This window comes from Dipodomys spectabilis, unplaced genomic scaffold (assembly GCF_019054845.1).
Source record: "Dipodomys spectabilis isolate Male_0828 unplaced genomic scaffold, ASM1905484v1 ptg000076l, whole genome shotgun sequence".
Lineage (NCBI taxonomy): Eukaryota > Metazoa > Chordata > Mammalia > Rodentia > Heteromyidae > Dipodomys > Dipodomys spectabilis.
The window spans coordinates 6947173-6961541 of record NW_024870753.1 but is presented as its reverse complement, the minus strand read 5'-3'; the positions used below and the strand labels follow the sequence as shown (position 1 = coordinate 6961541).

General features: G+C 52.0%; 1 protein-coding gene across 2 annotated transcripts; it reads right to left on the bottom strand.

Moving 5' to 3' along the window:
• Positions 1 to 5284: 5284 nt before the first annotated feature.
• C2cd2l (C2CD2 like) lies at positions 5285 to 14153 on the bottom strand. 2 transcript variants are annotated; one of them, XM_042682743.1, is made up of 14 exons: positions 13563 to 14153; positions 11550 to 11645; positions 10997 to 11116; positions 10720 to 10830; positions 10520 to 10636; positions 10312 to 10423; positions 9969 to 10077; positions 9262 to 9326; positions 9047 to 9174; positions 8782 to 8956; positions 7949 to 8050; positions 7675 to 7808; positions 7302 to 7587; positions 5285 to 6328 (listed from the first exon to the last, which is right to left on the bottom strand). In XM_042682743.1, exons 1-14 carry the CDS (start codon positions 13914 to 13916, stop codon positions 6117 to 6119), a joined length of 2121 nt encoding a protein of 706 aa, XP_042538677.1. In that variant the 5' UTR covers positions 13917 to 14153; the 3' UTR covers positions 5285 to 6116. The 2 variants fall into 2 exon arrangements, with proteins under 2 accessions (XP_042538677.1, XP_042538678.1); XM_042682744.1 differs by having other exon boundaries at positions 10729 to 10830; positions 13563 to 13937.
• Between the last annotated feature and the right edge of the window lie 216 nt (positions 14154 to 14369).

Here is a 14369-nt window from a genome sequence, read left to right as displayed (position 1 = left end):
CCGCACCCGGGGCCGCCCAGCGCCTCCTCGTCGGCGCCTCGAGCCCGCCCGATCGCCGGCTTCCAGCCCCACACTTCTGGCCTTGCACCGCAGTAAGCCGCCGCACAGCCGTTCCGCACCTTGTGGATGCTGTTGGCTCTGTTTCTCTGTTTTCTGCTGTTGTCTCCGTCTCTCACATTGAGAGGACCGGTTCCTAACCCTTCTGTTCTCAGCAGAGTTCTTTTTCCAGGAAGTCTTCCTTGGTGGTCCTTTTCCAGGTTTTCCAGGACAGCCTTGCTAACTCCATCCCTTAAGCCAATGACTGAAACTCAGTAAGGGTCCAGACGGATGTGGTAAGTGAATTATGTACCTTAGTAACTAATGCTCATTGGAATTGCCTGAGCCCTGTCCCTGAGCTTCTCTTTTGCTCCACCACTTGAGCCACAGCACCACTTCTGGTTTTTTTTCTGTTTATGTGATGCTGAGGAATCGAACCCAGGGCTTCATGCATGTTAGGCTACCACTGAGCCACATTCCCAGCCCCTGGATTGATATATTATTGCATTATATTTTTCTGGATCTTTCAACCTAAAAATTATATAACTTATGTAATCAGAAAACATGTTCAATATAATAAAAATGAATTTTAATATGCCATTGGCAATAGAAAAGTTGTGCCTGATGCTGGTGGCTAACACTTGTAATCCTAGCTACCCAGAAGTCAGAGACCTCGAGTATTTAGTTTCAAAGCCAGCTTATGGCAGAAAAGTCTTCAAGACTCTGATTTCCAATTAGCCAGCAAAATGCTGGACTCAGAGGTATGGTTCCTGTGGTAAAGCACCAGCCGTGATTGAGAAAGTCCAGTCAGAACGAGACCCTGAGTTCAAGCTCCCTAACCAGAAGAAAGAAAAGAAAGACAGGGGAAAGGAAGGAATGGAGGGAGGGAAAGAGGGAAAAGAACAACATTACCTGGTATAGTGGCACTCACCTGTAATCACAGCACTGGGAAGGCTGAGTCTGGAGGATCTCTAGTTCAAGGCCAGCCTGTGTTATGTACCAAGACCCTGTCTTTGAAACATGTGAACAAATATAATATGTATCTACATTCTTCATAAGTAATAAAACATCCTTTATTCAGGAGTGCATGGTTGTTTTTTTCTTTTGAAATTGATAGGAAAGTTTATTTATTTATTTATTTATTTTGGGTCCGATCATGGGGCCTGAACTCTGGGTCTGGGCACTGTCCCTCAGCTCTTCAGCTCAAGGCTAGCGCTCTACCACTTGAGCCACAGCGCCACTTCCGGCTTTTTTCTTTTTGCTTATGTGGTGCTGAGGAATTGAACCCAGGGCCTTGAGCATGCAAGGCAAGCGCTCTACCACTGAGCCACTTTCCCAGCCCCAGATAGGAAAGTTTATTAGGAAAAGAAAACAATGTGGGTGTGGGTGTGTGTTGTGTATACACACTCATGGGGCTTGAATTCAGGGCCTGGACACTTACCTTGAGCTTTTGTGCAGCTCAAAGCGAGCTCTACTCTGCCACTTGAACCCCAGCCCTACTTCTAGCTTTTTGATGGTTAACTGAAAATAAGAGTCTCACCGATTTTCCTGCCCAGGCTACTTTAGAACCACAATCCTCAGATCTCGGCTTCCTGAGTAACTAGGATGACAGACATAAGCCACCAGTGCCCAGCAGAATACACTTGTAGCAGACTGGAAGCAGGTTGTCTCTAGAGTAAAAATTACAATGCTTTTTACCCAGGCACAAGTTTTTTTATTGAAGTGCAAGAAGTTTGGCGCAGTCAGTCTTTCCATTACCTGGACCAACCACAGAGCAGTCACTGTCTTGTATTTAAAGAAGTACTTCATGAAATGTTGATCTCATTTTAATTCAGATGACTATTAGCGTTAACAAATTCCATAATAAGTTCAGTCACAGAGCTGTGTGAATGCCAATGTAGATTTCAGAGTAAAAAATTCCCGTATTGCTGAGGGATCTGTCTCCAGCATTTAAGGCAGCATCTTGATGTCTAGAATAGTTTACTTCCATCTCAGTCTGCTTCTATTGAAAACAAACCACAATTTTGGCTGGATAATGCAGACATACTCTGAGATTTGTTCTCTAAAAGCTGCCATACACAAAAAAGGCATAATTTGTTCTCATTAAAAGCTGTAGCTCACCAGGCGCCAGTGACTCATGCTTGTACTCCTAGCTACTCAGGAGGCTGAGATCTGAGGATTATGGTTTGAAGCCAGCCTGGGCTGAAAAGTCTGTGAGACTCTTATCTCTAACCACCAAAAAGCCAGAAGTGGAGATGTGACTCCAGTGATAGTGTTAGACTTTAAAAAAAAAATCTCAGGGACAGCACTCAGAGGCCTCAGAATTGGCATTAAAAAAAAAAAAAAAGGCTGGCACTGGCTCAGGCCTACAATCCTACCAACTCAGGAGGCTGAGACCTGAGGATCACAGTTTGAAGCCAGCCCAGGTAGAAAAGTCTGCGAGACTTTTTTTGTGGGGGGGTCCGGTCATGGGGCCTGAACTCTGGGCCTGGGCGCTGTCCCTCAGCTCTTCAGCTCAAAGCTAGTGCTCTACCACTTGAGCCACAGCGCCACTTCCGGCTTTTTTCTTTTTGCTTATGTGGTGCTGAGGAATCCAACCCAGGGCCTCAGGCATGCAAGGCAAGCACTCTACCACTGAGCCACCTTCCAGCCCAGTCTGTGAGACTCTTATCGCCAATTTACCCCAAAACTAGAAGTGGAGCTGTGGCTCAGAGTGGTAGAGCAGTAGCTTTGAATGAAAAAGTTCAGGGACAGTGCCCAGGCTTTGAGTTCAACTCCCATGACCTCTCCTCCTCCCCCACCCCACACCCCAAAAAAAGCAGCTGTGGCTTTTCTTCTAAAAGAATGAAATGGATAAAGCTGGTAAAATTAGATTTCTTGCTTTTTCTTTCTTGCTTTTTCTTTCTCTTGCCATTTTCCATGCACGGGAAATCAAAATTCAAGAGCTCTTGGCTGTTAGGAAACCTCTCTTTCACTGAATTAGAGCCCTTTTTTTGGATGATACTAGAATTTGAAATCAAAGCTTCACATTTGCTAGGCAAGTGCTCTACCACATAAGTTATGCACCTATCCCTTTTTTGTTTTAGTAATTTTTCCACATAAAGTCTCTCCTTTTTTTCCAGAACCAGCCTCTGAGATCCTTCTACCTTCCTCATGAAGGATTATAGAGCTGTACCACCAAGCCCAGCTTAATTAAGATGGGTTCTCCCTAATAAAAATTTTTATAGTACAGGGCCTTGTGCTTATTAGGCTTGCTTGCTCAGTTGTTGCTCTATTTGAGTCATACCTCCAACTCAAACTTTGGTTGGAAATGGGAGTCTTGAAGATTTTTCTACCCAGGCTAGCTTTGAACCATAGTCCACTAGGTCTCATGAGCCAAATGGTGTCCAGATTCTCCCTTTTTTTTCCTGGGCTGACCTTGAATAGTGATCCTCTCAATCTCCACCTCCTGAACTCTGACTGCAGTCACAAGCCACCCATGATTGACTGCTGAATTTATTTTTTAAATCCCTATTTTTAACCAGATGTAGAGGCTCATGCCTGTAATGCCAGCTACTCAGGAAGTACAGGTCAGGAGGACTGTGGTTTAAAGGCAGCCAAAACAAAAAGCTCATAAGACCCCATCTCAACCAATAAAAAGCTGGGTATGCTGGTGCTCACTTGTCATCCCAGTTATGTGGGAAGTATAAATAGAAAGATGGAGGTTCAGGCCAACTCAAAGCAAAATGAGACTTCACCCTATTTGAGAAAGAAGAGTAAAAAGGGCCAAAGGCATAACTCAAGAAGTGCTAAGACATCTGCTAAATAAGCACAAGGCTCAAAAGTTCAAATCCCAGTACACCCCCTCCCCCATAACATTCCTATTTTAGCAATGTGAGCAGGCCTATCCTCACTGTAGCAGCATGGAATTCCATTGCTTTCTGAGCAGCTCAGAGACTACATACCATTTCCACTTACCATCCACTGAGTCCTAAGCTGCTGTGGAAGAATGGTTTTGGGGTGTTTTGTTTTGTTGTTGTTTGCCAGCACAGGGTCCTCGAACTCAGGGCCTGGCACGCTCATTTGACTTCTTCCACTCTATCATTAGTGCTACCCTTCCACTTCCAGCGTTTTGCTATTTGGAGAGAAGAGTCTCTCAGATTGTCTTCCTGCACTGGCTCTGAATCTGTTTTCAGCCTCCTGAATAGCTAGGATTGCAGGTGTGAGTAGTCACTGGTGCCCAACAACAACAACAAAAGATGGAGGAGTGGGGCTGGGAAGGTGGCTCAGTGGTAGAGTGCTTGCCTTGCATGCCTGAGGCCCTGGGTTCGATTCCCAGCACCACATAAGTAAAAAGAAAAAAGCCGTAAGTGGCACTGTGGCTCAAGTGGTAGAGCGCTAGCCTTGAGCTGAAGAGCTGAGGGACAGTGCCCAGGCCCAGAGTTCAGGCCCCATGACCGGACCCAAAAAAAAAAAAAGATGGAGGAGTGTGTATCCAAACTGGGCTTGAACTCAAGCACTGTCCCTTAGCTTTTTCACTCAAGGCCACAGCTCCATTTGTGGCTTTTTGATGATCACTTGGAGACCAGAGTCTCAGAATTTAATTGGGCTGGGTTTGAACTGTGATCCTCTCCTCCGGAGTAGCTAGTGTTACAGACATGAGCCACCAGATAAACTTATTATGATAAAACATTTTAACACTTCCCCTCTTCAATTGGTCTCTTCAGAGGCAACAGTTAACACCTACTCAGCACTGCCTATCGGGTAGAATTCTAAGTACTTTATAAATTTGCTTCTCACCCACAACACAATGATAGCTGCTATTATCACAGCCCGCCTCCTTCTTCCCCCAACCTTGCTTTTCCTTTTTCAGTACTTGGGGATAGAACCCGGAGCCTTGCACGTGCTAGACGAGCATTCTACCCCGAGCTTTACCTCCAGTCCCTGTCCCTATTTTACAGATGAGAAAAGTGAGCCCCTTTACATAACCTGCCCAGGTCACACAGGTAATTCTTGGAGCTGAGACTCCAATCCAGACAGTCCAGTTCCAGAGTCCATGCTCTGGGCTGCATCATGTCCTGAAGGGACAGCCAGGGCAAGCGGGGGTGAAGATACATGAGGTTTTGTTTGGTTGTTCTTACCCATCCTCGTCCCCATGGGAGCACGGCCCACCTCACTAGCTGGGTCCCTGTCTCTCATCTCCCACTCTATCCACACTACAGCCTCGCTGCTTGCACGCCTTGCAAAGGATAAGCAGTTGTGCAATTTATAAACTCCAATTTCACTTTAATTTAATAAATTAAATTCCAAACCATCACACAGCAATGGACATCATCACCCCCCGGCCCACAGAGGAGCAGCCTTGCTCCTCTCCCTCACCTCAGTGCCTACATCAAGTCCCTCGTGCCATCTCTTCAGGGCAGGCTTCCTTACAAGCTCCTGGCTCCCCCTCCTCACTGAGCCACTGCTCGTGGAGAAGGCATCGAGTACAAAATGGTAATAAAGGGGGACGAAGGGATGAGGAGCAGTAGGGAGGCAGGAAGGTGGGGAGTACCTGCCCCCCCATCCCGGGCACTGGCCCGACTTCCTATGGGTCACTGAGGTCCTCGGAGGCAGACAGTGGTGCTGAGTGGTCTGAGAGGGGACCGCTTCCTGGGAATTCCTACTCTTCAGGGACAGAAAAGAAGGTTCCCCTGGGAGAGACACCCTCTGCCATCTGTTCGCTGAGAGCCCTAGACCACACATATAAATAGAAAAGAGAATAAATAAGGGAGAGAAAATTTGCTGAGGAGCTGAGCACCCTGGGACTCCTCTTGGGGCGGGTGTCAGCAGATGGCAGATGCTTCTGAGGAATGCCGGGACAGAGCCCACCTCTCCCAGACGTCAACTTTCTCCTCTGCTTCCAAGAGCCGTCTCTCAGAACCTTCCCATGGCAAATACCCATCCAGCTGGGCCCCAGCCCAGGGTGCATGGGGCTTCCTAGAACCGTAGGGCTTTCCAGGCCCCCACGTCGGGAATCCAGGAAGGGGAACAGAGGAAGGATGGAGGGAATGGTCTGACGGGTCTCGTGCCCTCTCGGAGCTCTGGAGGTGAGGAGGACCTCAGAGCTGGGGGCTGGGGTTGCCATTGGCCTTGGGTTTGGACTTGAAGGAAAAACGCTTGATAAGGCGGCGAGAAAAGCTGCCAGCCTTCTTGCGGACGCTGGGTGTGGCCGTGGTGTTGGAGAGGTCATCGTGTGATTGGCTCAGTCCAGCTTCCTTCTGTCGAGGCCTCCGGCGGAAGATGAGCTTAGTGCCACTGCGCAGGAAACTCACTGTGGAGAAGAGGGGAAGCTGAGGCAGAGGGAGGAGCATGGGGGTGGGTGAGGGATGGAGAGAGGACAAAAGATGGAGGGATAGAAGAGGAAGAAGAGAAACAGGCCCCTGACCTAAAGATGCATTTTCTCAGGAAAGAAAGAAAAACCGAAGCTGTATTCGTTGGTCCTAAGGAGAAGGGGTATGCTTGTGGGGTTCTATGTGCACCTCTTAATTCTGCCCCATCAAGGACTGTCATGGAAGGAAGGACAGGATCTGCTGCTTTTCGAGGACAACTAAGGCAGGGCCTCTTTCCTCTGGAAAGACAAAGACTAAGGTGTCTCCCAAAGCCTATAAATCACGAAGGAAAAGGTGGGTGTGAACAGGAAGCCATGAGTCTGGAAACTTCAAAGACATGAGTTTGGGGCCAAGAGAAGGAAGAAGATGCTTACACAGCAGGGTTTGGATTTAAGAATCTCATTATTCCAAGAAGCAATGCAGGCTCAAGTCATAAATAGAATTCTTGGTTGACAGGCTTATTGGTTAGGGAGTGAAGATGTACAGGGATCAACTCTATCTTCTGAACTTAGAACTGCTCCAGCGGTCCACAGCTGGATCACTGCCAGTGGGATAATACTAAGGTTGACTCAGGCAGTAATTTTTAATACTCATGGGGGCAGGAGTACAGAGTAGAAGGGGAGAAATTTGAAAGAAGAAAAAAAAAAACCCAAGAGGGAAAGAAGACAGGAGTCATTGGCTTAGGATTAAAGAAACACAGAGATAAAGGGGACCAACATGGCACCCCTTCCTCTACCTACGGCTGTCAGATCCAGATCCAGGCCAGAGCTGAGGAACAGAGTGCTCCTCTGAACTGCACTTGGATGAACTTTAGGGGAAGGCAAATTAGCTAGCCTCCCAGTCCCCAAGTGTCTAGCAGGACCCAGATGGCAATACTGGGTATTAAAGAAGGAGGACCTGCCAGTTTCTCCCCACCTTTGTGATCCTTGAGGCTGCGGGTCTCCAGGGCACCAGTAGACCCTGTTTCTGATTCAACATCGTCCACGGATGGCCTTTCAGAAATGTCTGAACGCGTTGTCTCATCTGCTTCCTGGACACTTGTGGGACTGGAGAGGGCGTCTAGGGGTCCTGGGGACATGGCTGGAGGGTCTGAGGGAGGTGAGGAGGGGCCTCCGCTGGAGCCTGCATCATCCTGCATTGAGGCTTCCAACGATGCTGCATAGCCCAGGGATAGTGCCAGCTCGTCCTGAGCAATGGGCACCTGGCAGGAGGGATGGATTTTAATGGGCAGGAGTGACCCATTAGGGCCTTCTCCCCATCCTAGCTCCTCTTCCCAGAGCCCTGTTACCTTGGAAACACCAGAGATGATGAGAGTGCTGCGCTTGGTGGGTGTCTTCTTGGCTGCCCGCCCACTGGGCTCAGTCAGCTGGCGAATCGCTGTCTCTGCTACTGGGTCCAAGCCATTGGAAAGGTGGCTCTCCCCTGCTCGGGGAACAGAGGATGGATAACCTGTCTTCTCTGCGACTCCTTGGATTCAAATTCCTCCTACCCCACTCCAAGTAGATTTTGAATATAGAGCACTAGTGCCTACCAACAACTCACACCTCCCATGCCCCACTCACGGCTGCTGCTGTGGGAGGCACTTCTGGGGCCGCTGCTCTCACTCAGCACAGTTGTCATCTTCTCAGTCACCTCCACCTTGGACGGGGAGCGGGAGGGGGAGTCTGGTGGGTCGGGGAGGGTCAGTGAGCTGGAGGTGCTTCAGTGTGGTCCCCACCCTACTATTCTTGTTAAAATGCAGATTTTGCTTGACTCAGAGGGCAAGGATGATTAAGGGGTGATTAATCACAAGGGTGGTTACTTGTTTGAGTTGCTGGGGTCGGGGGCATAAAGATACCACAGGAGCCAATAGGAGTGTGGGGAGCTGTCATGGGGCTCACTTGAAAGTGTGGGGAGATGCCATAAAAATATGGAGAGGAAGCATCCAGAAGCAAGGGAACTGCCATGGTAACCCCTAGCAATAGGAGATGGGTGTTGGGGGGTGGGGACTGAGGGTGGGAGATAGACCATGAAGGCCACTAGGTTTGCTGGAGGATTCCACAGAGAACTGGAAGGCTGAAGGCAGAGGAAGGATCAAATAGAGATTTGGGGCTAGATACAAAGAAGGAAAGGAAAAGACGGCAGGAAACTTGAGCAGGTGGAAGAGCAAGAGTCCAACATGAGGGGCAAGCAGCATCAGAAGGACAGAGAGGTGAGAGGCACCTCGGGTGAAATGGAGGGACAGAAAGGAAAGTCTGAAGAGGCAAAGGTCAGGAGGAAGAAGTGGCAGGATCTGAAGAATGTTAGGAAACAGGATGCATTGGAATTAGGCTTTCCTTCCCCTTTCCCTGGCAGCCGTGGGTCTATGGTCTAGGGCTCTTGGCTAGAGCTGAGCTCCCAGGCTCCTCCTTTTTACCTAATTTGCCATCTACACGGGGCCGGGACTGGACCGTGGTGACGGTGGTGACAATGGTGCCGTCAGGCATGATGGTCCGATCCAATTCAATCTTCTTAGTAGGTGTGATGCTGGGACGCGGGGTGGAGGGAGTGGATGTGCCCAGGTTCCGGGGGGAGCCCTCCTCGTACTGCAGCTGCCGGGGGGGGGGGATGGGGGGGGATCAGGGCCTCAGAGACTGCCCGTCCTATGTCCACCCATCTCCTCCCACGGATCAGCTTCTCACCTCTACTGCCATGGTGGCTGCGGGGCCCAAGACTTTCCCTGGCCCTGGAGTGAGTGGGCACACCTGTCTTCGAGACAGTGGTCTGGAGGGGGAGCCCACAGGCAGTGTGACTTGGCCAAGGAGCTCAGCTGAGGACAGGGATGGTTCAATGAGCCAGGGCCATGACCAAGCCCAGCACAGCACCACCCAGAGGCGTCCCTTGGTCCCACACTCACTGTCTCCACCACTACTGCTCCTTAGCATTTTGAGAGTTAGCTCCCGGCTCTGGGGGCCCAGATCCCTAAGGAACAAGAGAAAACGGAAATGTCAGAAAGGGGAAGCTCAGCAAACTAAATTCACCCTTGGGTCAATTACAGGCCAAAGGCAGAGAAATGTATTTAAATAAGGTAGCATCAGTGCTACCATCAGATTATCCTCCCCTCCGAATCTTTCCTCTTCCCAAAGGAATGGTTGGGGCCCGAATGAAAGTCACTCTCTAGCCAAGCATCAAATCCGCCTGGTCCTGTTCCACAGTCTAGCCAGTCCTTCTCTCAGACTTAAGCCACCCTCTTTCATTTACTCAAGCTGTTCCCTCTGCCAGGAATATCTTCACACACTGCTAAAAGCCGACTTTTGCTCAAAGGTATGGTTTAAATGCCATCTCTTCTGAAAAGTCTTTTCGCATCCTTGCTCTGCTACGGGAATGGATCTCCCCTACCTAACCACTGTCATGGCGTGTTATATAAACACTTGTGCCATCTTCCTACGGACCACCCAGGGGTAGGGTTGCACCATTAGGATCTACACCCGGGCATGGTATACAATAGAGGTCCACACCCAGGTCTGCTGAGAGCAGAGCTGGGCTGTGCTGGGTCTAAGGCTTCAGGAGTTTCTCGATCCCATCTGCCCATGTGAGCAGGCAACGGGTGGGGTTGTGCCTTACAGTGCCAGGTCTTCTGTCCATTCCACCTCAGGACCAGCCCTCGTGGGCTTGGTCCATTTCTGTTGCACGGGGTTGTCCAGTTCAGCTACACAGCACACTTCCTCAGTGCCTACAAGGAAACAAAAGGTACCACATGGGGGAGGGTGTTCAACTTGGGGCCTTGTGGTTGCTAGGCAGGTATTCTACCATTTGAGCCACATACTGGCCCAAGATTCAGACTTTAGAAGATGTTCAGAGAAAAGAAGGGATGCCACTGAGAAATGCAATTGGCCGTGCTCTTGGCAGAGGGGCAGGGAATGCCTACAGGTAGTGCTAGCAGTCCCCAGCCATTTCTAGCTCTCACCTCCCAGCTGACTTCCCAGGTGAGATGCTCGAAGCTGCCGAAGGAATAACCGGGTAGGTCTGGGGATGGCTGGCTGGGCCAGGGGCACCATAGGTGACTTCTCACTAGGTACCTAAGAGCAGAAGGAGGCGATTAAAGAGCAATAACCCCGACATAGCATCCTGGGGATGGGGTACACACAAACCTTTCGATTTGGGTACCTACTCACCAGGCCTCCCGGGGCAGAGCAGGCTCTGAGGTTGACCATCATGGCTGGCTGGGTGCTTACTATGGTATCTTTGATCAGTTCCTCAATTGTTGAGAGCTCTACTTGCTCCTCATCTCTCTATAGAAAGGAGAAGCGATGGAGTCCCCTGTTCTGACCCCCTCCCTGTTTGGCTTCTTCTCAGGCTAGCCCCACTGCCTTACCTCCCTGACCTGCAGCTTGGGAAGCACCGTTAGGCTGAGATCTGGGCGATCAGTGAAGACCCAGGACACAAGCAACCCCTCATCAGGGATTTCCTCCAGGCTGACTTCCAACTAGGGACAAAAGGATTGGATTGTTGCCTCATTCCTCTAATGACTCCCATCCCCCCACCCCCCCTTCCCAAATTCCAGTGCAGAGAGGGACCAAACAGAAAACGCTTGGTCAACTGAACTGCCCCCCCCCCCTCTGCTCAACTCAGTTTCCCACGTTCTCCTCCACCTGTGTTGGTGGCAGTGTCAGAGTGACGTGGTAGGTCTCCATGGAGACGGCAGCAGGGGACTGCTGGGTCACAGAGACTGGGAAGCGCACCTCCTCGGCAGAGATCTGGCAGTGCAGCACCTAAGACAGGCATGTGTGGAGGATGTGCTTACCCAGCTTTGCCTGCCCTGGGGTGCTTTAGCATCCCTTGGGACATGGCCTTTTTGGGACCAAAAGCCCCTCGATGAATAACTACATAAAAGCCAGAGATTCAAAAATAAGACACACATACAGACACAGACACACACACACACACACACAAAAGCCCCTCGATGAATAACTACATAAAAGCAAGACACACACACACACACACACACACACACACACACACACACACACACACACACACAGGGCCCATAACTTAAGTGGGATTTTCAGACTTCCTGAAGGCCAATCCTTAGATCCCCCAAGATATTCACAGTTGTCCAGATTAAGAATCCTCAGGGTAAAGTAGGGACCCTTGGAATCAACCCTCCTCTTACCCCAAAGAAAACAGTGCCCATCAGACCCTTACCATGGTGCGCTCTGATTGGTCAATGCAGGTCACATGACTAATGTTGGCTCTGGGTGGGAGTTGGGGCACCTCCTCAAAAGCAATTTGGATGGAGCTCTGAGGGAGTAATGAAGGCACAAAGTCAGGTCTCTGGAGCTGCCCTCCCACCCAGGACTGGACTGCTTAGTTGCTGGCTGGGCCCTGGCACTGTGCAAGCCTTGGCTGCACGCTGGCTGGCTTTGACCCCTGTTTGGCTTTGGGACTAGGACTGGCTGAAAACGGAAGGAATTAGGCCTCCTCAGACTAGATTGCCTTCAGCTGAAACCCCTGGAACCTTCCTGGTATACCTGGAGCCTTCCTCTTCTCTCTACCTTCCTCTTCGCTCCTTGCCTGCCCTAACCCCAGCCCTAGCCCCAAATAAAAGCATATAAAGAAAAAAAATAGCTACGAGTTGCCAACTCTATATAATAGCTGGGCAGAGGGGTACAGGGCCAACATAAAGGCGAAAAGAGTAGGATCGCTTATTCTGGGTTAAGAGGCTGAAGACTTCTTCCAGATAAATTAGATGTGAAGAGGTAAAACTATGACTCTTTAAATTCTGGGAAGATGAGCTTGGCTCAGCATGGCCTTGGGGAACTGCACCAGAGGTAGAGAAGAGGTAAGCTCAGAGGGCAAAAGGGTCCAGGGCCTGGTTAAGTCCTCAAGGCAGACAGCAGGGTGGTATTAGGAAGCAGAAAGCTGCTTAGCCTAGACCTCTAAAGAGCTGCTCCCTAATTCTTCCACAGCAGTGGAGAACAGAATGGGAAGAATTGAGGAGGGGGGCACAGAATAGGCTGGAGACTCTTCTTCAGGTCTTCAGAGACAGAAACCAAACCCACAGGGCTCACTCATCTGCCTGGCAAAACAGAAGCCAACGTCTGTGCTCTGGTAGCTGTCTTCTTCAAAGGCCAGGCCAAGGGGGAGAGAGGGAGATGGATGCTTAGAGCCTTCATCTCCTCTTCCCATGCAAGGGAGGCCAATGTCCAGCTGACTCAGCCACCCCAGGGAGTTGCTTCTGATCCAGGAACAAGGTGCAGGAAGAGCCAGGTGGAAGGGTAGGTTCAAGGTGTAAAGTGACAGACATCATCTGGCTTTCAGATAGCCAGCTGGGAAGAGGAAACAGCAGCTTCTTGGGGCCACTTCTGTTTCGAAGCATCTGGAGAATTAGTAAGGTAAAGATACCAAGCTCCTGGTAGCTAGAAATGGAGAAAACTCTGAGCCAGGAACTGCTAGATGTTGAAGGCAAAGGAGAGATCGGTAGGCCAGGATGGGAGGGGGCTTTCCACCCAAGTTCAGTCTCATGACCACGCTTCCTGCCCACTTCCTGGGAGGCCAGTAGTCCATGGTGCAATGGGAGGAAGTAGGCTGAGCTGGTTTATGGCTGACCCTCAAGGGGCAGCTTCAAGTTCATTTACTGGAAAGGATATGGATTGACAACATGCTCTTTTCACTGAACACTTTCCCCTCAGACAAATTCATTGCAGGCCAGCACGGAAGGGAAGCATGGACAGTGGAGGGGAAAGTACTGATGGGTAGGAAAGCAATTCAGAATCCTAGGGCCACACTGGAAATCTGAGGGGGTTGGGGGGGGGCATGAAACACTAACTGGGTGTGGTGGGATGAGGACCAGGCAAATTCCTTCTGCAGGTGCACCCGTCTCCCCTTGCCCAACCAGTACTCTGAAGAGGCGGAAGTGCCCTCAGGCACAGAGATTAGCGTTGCTATGAGAACAGTAACTTGCGCTCGGGTTGCAGCCAGAGTACCTCGTCCACAAAAATAGATTTGAGATATAACTGGATTTCTGCACACACATACACACATCCCCAGCCTCACCTGCACCCTCTTCTCTGATTTGGGAGGAAAAGAAACCCCACAGGAGGGTCCCCAGTTAATCCCTACCCCCCCCCCCAGCCCCCATGTCTCCCTCCAAGCTCCAGCAGTCCCTCCCCGCAAGGAAAACCTAAGGGGCCAACTCGGAGGGTCTGGGCGACTCACCCCATCCCGGCAGGCCTGCTCGTTCAGGGCTCGAACCCAAGCCCTCTGCCAGTTCTCCCGGAAAGACTTGAAGGCAAAGAGTGACGCCAGGAGGCCCCGGACGCCGGGCTCCCCGGGGGCGCCCGCCCGAGTGGCCCGCAGCCGCAGCAGCGAGCGCCACACGCCGAGCTCGCGGAGCGAAGCCCCGGCCTCGGCGGCCGAGGCGGGGCCCCGGCCCCGGCCTCCGCGGGCCCGCGCCCGCCACAGCCCGCGGGCGTACTGCAGCAGCCAGCCCGACACGGTGAGCAGCGAGGCGGCGAAGAGGACCAGCAGGGCCGCCCAGCCCACGTCCTGCTGCCCCCAGCCCGGATCCATGCTCCGCGCGCGCCCCGGCGTCCCGGCCTGGGCTCAGCCGCGGCCCCGGGGGAGCATGGCCCGCGCGGGCCGGGCGGCGGGGGCGGGCACCCCGGGGCCGGGCGCGCGGGCTCCGAGGCTCCCCCGGGGCCGGGCGCGCTGGACGCGGGGCCGCCACCGGCCGCGGCGGGGTCCTCGGGGCCGGGACGCCGGGGCTCTGTCTCCGTGGCTCGGGTCCCGCGGTCCGACCCCGGCTAGAGCCAGGCAGCACCCGACCCCTGGAGGCCCCGGGCGGGGACGGGTCCGGGAGGCGCGGGAGCTCGCGGGGCGGCTCGGGCTCCGGGTCGGGCTCGGGCTCGGGCTCGGGCTCCGGCTCCGGCTCCGGCTCGGGCTCCGGCTCGGGCTCCGGCTCCGGCTCCGGCTCCGGCTCCGGCTCCGGCTCCGGCTCCGGCTCCGGCTGCGTGCGCAGAGCTG